Raw genomic sequence first — 4797 nt, forward strand, 5'->3', positions numbered from 1 at the left:
ATTAAGAACCTTCCACCTCCCACCGATGTTAAGGGTGTTCGGGGTTTTCTCGGGCATGCTGGTTTTTACCGGCGGTTCATAAAGGATTTTTCCAAAATCGCTAACCCGATGAACAAACTCCTCGAAAAGGATACACCTTGGAACTTCTCCGAAGAGTGCCAAAAGGCATTCGAACTTCTTAAGGAGAAACTCATCAATGCACCTATCATAATTGCTCCGAATTGGTCTCTTCCGTTCGAGCTTATGTGTGATGCATCCGATTTTGCTGTTGGCTCTGTCTTGGGCCAAAGGGTTGAGAAACATTTCTGACCCATTTATTATGCAAGCAAGACCTTGCAAGGAGCACAGTTAAATTATACTACCACTGAAAAGGAGCTCCTTGTGGTGGTCTTTTAGTTCGATAAGTTCCGGTCCTACTTAGTCTTATCTAAGACTATAGTCTTTACGGTCCATTCTACTCTAAATTACCTTTTCACTAAACCGGATGCCAAACCTCGACTGCTTAGATGGATCTTGCTTTTGCAAGAATTCGATATCGAGATCCGGGATAAGAAGGGTGCTGAAAATCTTGCTGCCGACCACTTGTCTAGACTCGAGAATCTAAATCTCGAAGTCCTTCATGAGTCGAGCATCCATGATGATTTTCCCGATGAATATCTCATGAAGATGGACAAGGTGGACGAGCCATGGTATGTGGACATTGCTAATTATCTGGTTGGGGGATTATTAGAAAAAGGTTGGTCACATCATAAATGTAAGAAATTCTTTAGTGACCTTAAGTATTATTTTTGGGAGGACCCTTATCTTTTTAGGCGGTGTTCTGATGGAATGATCTGTCAATGTGTTTCCGGAGAAGAATGCGAGCGCATTCTTGTCCAATGTCATCATGGACCGACGAGTGGGCATTATGGTCCCCAAGTTACGGGGCGAAAAGCCTTTGAGGCCGGTTTTTATTGGCCTACTATCTTCAAAGATGCCCACCGTATATGTCAATCGTGCGATGCTTGTCAATGGGCGGGCCAAATCACCCAACGAGATGAGATGCCTCAAAATGTCATTCAAGTTTTCAAGGTTTTCGATATTTTGGGGATTGATTTCATGGGCCCGTTCCCGAAATCTAATAATAAGCTCTACATTCTTGTTGCCATCGACTATGTTTCGAAATGGGTCGAAGTGCAAGCTTTGCCCACTAATGATGCACGGGTTGTAGTTTTGTTCCTTAAACAACTCTTTTCTCGGTTTGGTGCCCCAAAAGCTTTAATTTATGATCGGGGAACTCACTTTTGTAATGCCCAACTTGAAAAGGTGTTGAAACGATATGGGGTGACCCATAAAGTTTCTACATCCTACCATCCTCAAACGAATGGGCAAGTCAAAAACACCAACCGAGCTTTAAAGAGGATTCTTGAAAAAACAATTGGTTCTAATTCAAAGGAGTGGTCGTTTAAACTTGATGATGCCTTATGGGCATTTAGAATGGCGTACAAAATGCCAACCGGAACCACTCCTTTTCGTTTACTTTATGGTAAAGCTTGTCATCTCCCGGTGGAGATAGAACACAAAGCTTTTTGGGCACTCAAAACGAGCAATCTTGATCTTAAGGAGGCGGGTCACCTTCATTTGAGCCAATTAAATGAGTTAGAGGAATTAAGGCTCGATGCTTATGAAAATTCGTTGATTAGTAAGGAGAGGACAAAGAAGTGGTACGATAGTCGTTTAAAAGATCCTAAAGAATTTAAGGAATGGGATCGTGTGCTTCTTTTCAATTCACATTTTTGTTTGTTTCCCAGGAAGTTAAAGTCTAAGTGGTCGGGACCATTTATTGTTCGTAAGGTTTATCCCCATGGGGCGGTTGATTTGGTTAATTCAAAAGGGGAAGAGTTTAAGGTGAACGGTCATCGGATAAAACATTATGTCGATAGACCGCAAGAGGTGGATGATGAGATTAAACTCATCTTTACTTCTAACGACGCGTGAAAATCTTGGTTCTAGTTGTTGTTGTTGTAGAGTTTGTATATTATTTTTGTAGTTTGTATTTTTCATGCTTGAAACAGGTGCAATTTGATCAATGGTATTGTTTTGGTTCATGGGGAATTGATTTACATAAGTAAAATGCACTAAGTGTGATAAAGTATGGAAAAATTCGTGTCTGGACATATGCGCGCCGCGCACATCCACGCGCACCGCGCACATGTGAAGGAAAGTAACTGGGTGTTTTGGTTGGATTTCTGAATTTATTTCACGCTATACCGCGCGCCGCGCATCACTACGCGCACCGCGCACTTTGCACACGCACAAACGCGCACCGCGCGACTTATGCTCACCGTGCATTTCTGTTTCTTAGACCGATTGGCTGTTTTTAAAAAAAACCCGAACCCCACATTGTTTTAACCCAAAATTAAACGGGTCCAGTCGATTTTTAAGGACTTTTAGGGTTATTTTAAACCAATTTACACACACTTTAACACACAAAAACATATACGATCGATCTTCAAAGCTAGGGTTTCTTCAATTTTCAAACTTTTTGTGATTTTCTCTCAAATTACTTGTGAATCATGCCTCCTAGGGTCTGTTTCTCTTACTCTTACACTTAATTTCATCTCTATTTGTGCTAGTTATGTTTTAATTGATGATTAATTGAAGTTCAAGTGTGGGGTTAACCCTAATTCGTTTAATGCTTAATGATTCACATGATTAGTGTTAATAATGCCTAATATGCTTTGTTTGTATGATGTTTACATTTGATTAGTGAATATTATTGATGCTAGGGTTTGCTATGAGATTAAATCCGAATTTGAAGTTTTAATTTGGGGTTTTGTGTGTTAGATGGTTAATGGAGGTAGTTCATGATAGTGTGGGGTAATTTGGGCGGGTCAAGTGTGAAACTACTTGGTTTTTGATGTTTTGAGTTGGATTGCCAATAGAGTTGATAATTTTAGGTATGTTTGAGTATGATAGGACTTTTTCATGTGTTGAAGGGGATTTCAAAGGTGATTTTGAGTTGGTTAAAATTTTATGTTCATGAATGGTTAAGCCTAGTTTGTTTGGAAATCGAATTTTGTTGATATGCTAGATTTTCATGAAACATGAAATATTATTGATTATGTGGTTTTAGTTGGTTGGGTTTGTCATGAAAAATAGTGTTAATTTTGAAACATACTCTTATGTGATGTTTAATTGGAAAAAGGAGAATTAATCAATAAGAGGATGTTTGTGAGTTTAAATTTAGCTAACACTAACTTTTGAGCTTTTGTGGTTGTTTTGTGGTTAAAATTGTGAATGCAGAGTCAAGCAAAGCGTACTAGAACTGCAGCAAGTGCTTCAGCAGAAGCACAAGCACCGCAAGAGGATCCGAGGGATTAGATTGAGTACGTCAGGAATGAGTATCCGACTGAGTTTGCAAGGATAAATGATCGGGTTATTGGTCTCACTTGGTATTTTGATTGGAGTTTTCTTGAGGAAGCTCAAGTTCGTTGAGAGTTTGATTCGATGCTAATGTTATCTTATAACAACACGATTCTCCGCCCGTGGGAGAGGGTGTTTTCGCTTCATGATGATATTTATCTGTTGTTATGCAAGGATTTTTTTCTCTTCTTTGGTGGTTACTAATACCCGGGATCCGAATGAGCGTAATTTTATGCGGTTTCATTTAGGTGGTCAAAATCAAGTGATGAGTCGGTCCCAAATTGCTCGAGCTTTAGATTTGTATCCGGAATTGGATAATATTCGACTTCCGAATTATTTGATTAGGACTGAATTTTACAAGCATGAGCCTTTTAACACTGTTGCTTTTGGGGTAGATTAACTGGAGGTGAGATTTTTCATGCAGGAAGAGTAGGGTATGAGAAAATTAAATTACCTTTTGATAGGTTGTTGCAAAGGTTGGTGGCTTGTACTTTTAATGCGCGGGTGAATGGGAATGAGAAACCGAATAATAAGGATTTGTGGTACATGGATCAAATCAAGAGGGGAAAACATACTGACATTGTTGGTTCTATCACTACTTACTTGAGCAAATGTGCAAGTGATACGGCTCCGGGAAAGAAGCTTTTGGGTTGCCATTATATTACTAAGTTTGCGAGAAAGTTGAATGTTGATTTGAGCAGGTTGCGTACGACAGATTAGAGTATGCCAGTTTTTGGTTCGATGTTCTATACTAATGGGAAGATTTTGATGCATGGTTTTGAAAATCGATTGGTGATGTATCGGGAACCTGTGGGTTCTGGTACGGCAGGTACGAGTGCAGCTGGGGCTGCAGGTGGTTCTTCATCGGGACCTAGCACGGGAGCTGGTCCATCTGCTAGTACACATTTTGAAGGTTCTTGGTACCTGAGTCAGGAAGGTTGGGACAGTTTGATAAACAGTGTGAACAGAATGGGTTTAGATTACGGCGATGTTGCGGGTCAGGTAGAGAATCATGTGTATCAGTATACTATGGATCAAGCTGATAATGCGGAGTTTCATCGTGACATTCGTAGGCATACCGAGGTGGTGGAAAGGCATAATGAAGAGGTTAGTCGACACAATGCTCAGATATGGGAGAGTCAGCAGCTAACGGAGGAGACCGCAAGGGCTAATCATTATGATACAGGGATGATTGCATATGGTGTCAATTGGCAGCGCCATAATTCGAGTTTGTATTTTTCTAACCCGGAGCAGTATTATGGTACGACGAGTCAGGAGTTGGTTTATTATTATGATCAGAACCATCCTGAGCATCCGCCGCGTTATAGAGAGATAGAGGCTATGAGGGATGCACAGTTGAGGTTCCAGCAGGAGTATCCGGGCGGGCGTCCG

The 4797-nt window shown here is 40.7% G+C and overlaps 1 protein-coding gene across 1 annotated transcript; it reads left to right on the forward strand.

Moving 5' to 3' along the window:
- The first annotated feature begins 1476 nt into the window (after positions 1–1476).
- LOC139874660 (uncharacterized) lies at positions 1477–3363 on the forward strand. Its single transcript, XM_071862066.1, has 3 exons — positions 1477–1703; positions 1791–1932; positions 3286–3363. Exons 1-3 carry the CDS (start codon positions 1477–1479, stop codon positions 3361–3363), a joined length of 447 nt encoding a protein of 148 aa, XP_071718167.1.
- The last annotated feature ends 1434 nt before the right edge of the window (positions 3364–4797 follow it).

The sequence above is a fragment of the Rutidosis leptorrhynchoides genome, chromosome 11, assembly GCF_046630445.1.
Source record: "Rutidosis leptorrhynchoides isolate AG116_Rl617_1_P2 chromosome 11, CSIRO_AGI_Rlap_v1, whole genome shotgun sequence".
Classification (NCBI taxonomy): Eukaryota; Viridiplantae; Streptophyta; class Magnoliopsida; order Asterales; family Asteraceae; genus Rutidosis; species Rutidosis leptorrhynchoides.

Bases quoted from the DNA above. Each gene is read 5' to 3' on its own strand.
- LOC139874660 (XM_071862066.1), top strand. From the start codon at position 1,477: ATGGCGTACAAAATGCCAACCGGAACCACTCCTTTTCGTTTACTTTAT. The intron at 1,704-1,790 runs GTACGATAGTCG...TTTGTTTCCCAG, and splicing joins AAGGAGAGGACAAAGAAGTG to GAAGTTAAAGTCTAAGTGGT. The intron at 1,933-3,285 runs GTGGATGATGAG...TTGTGAATGCAG, and splicing joins ATGTCGATAGACCGCAAGAG to AGTCAAGCAAAGCGTACTAG.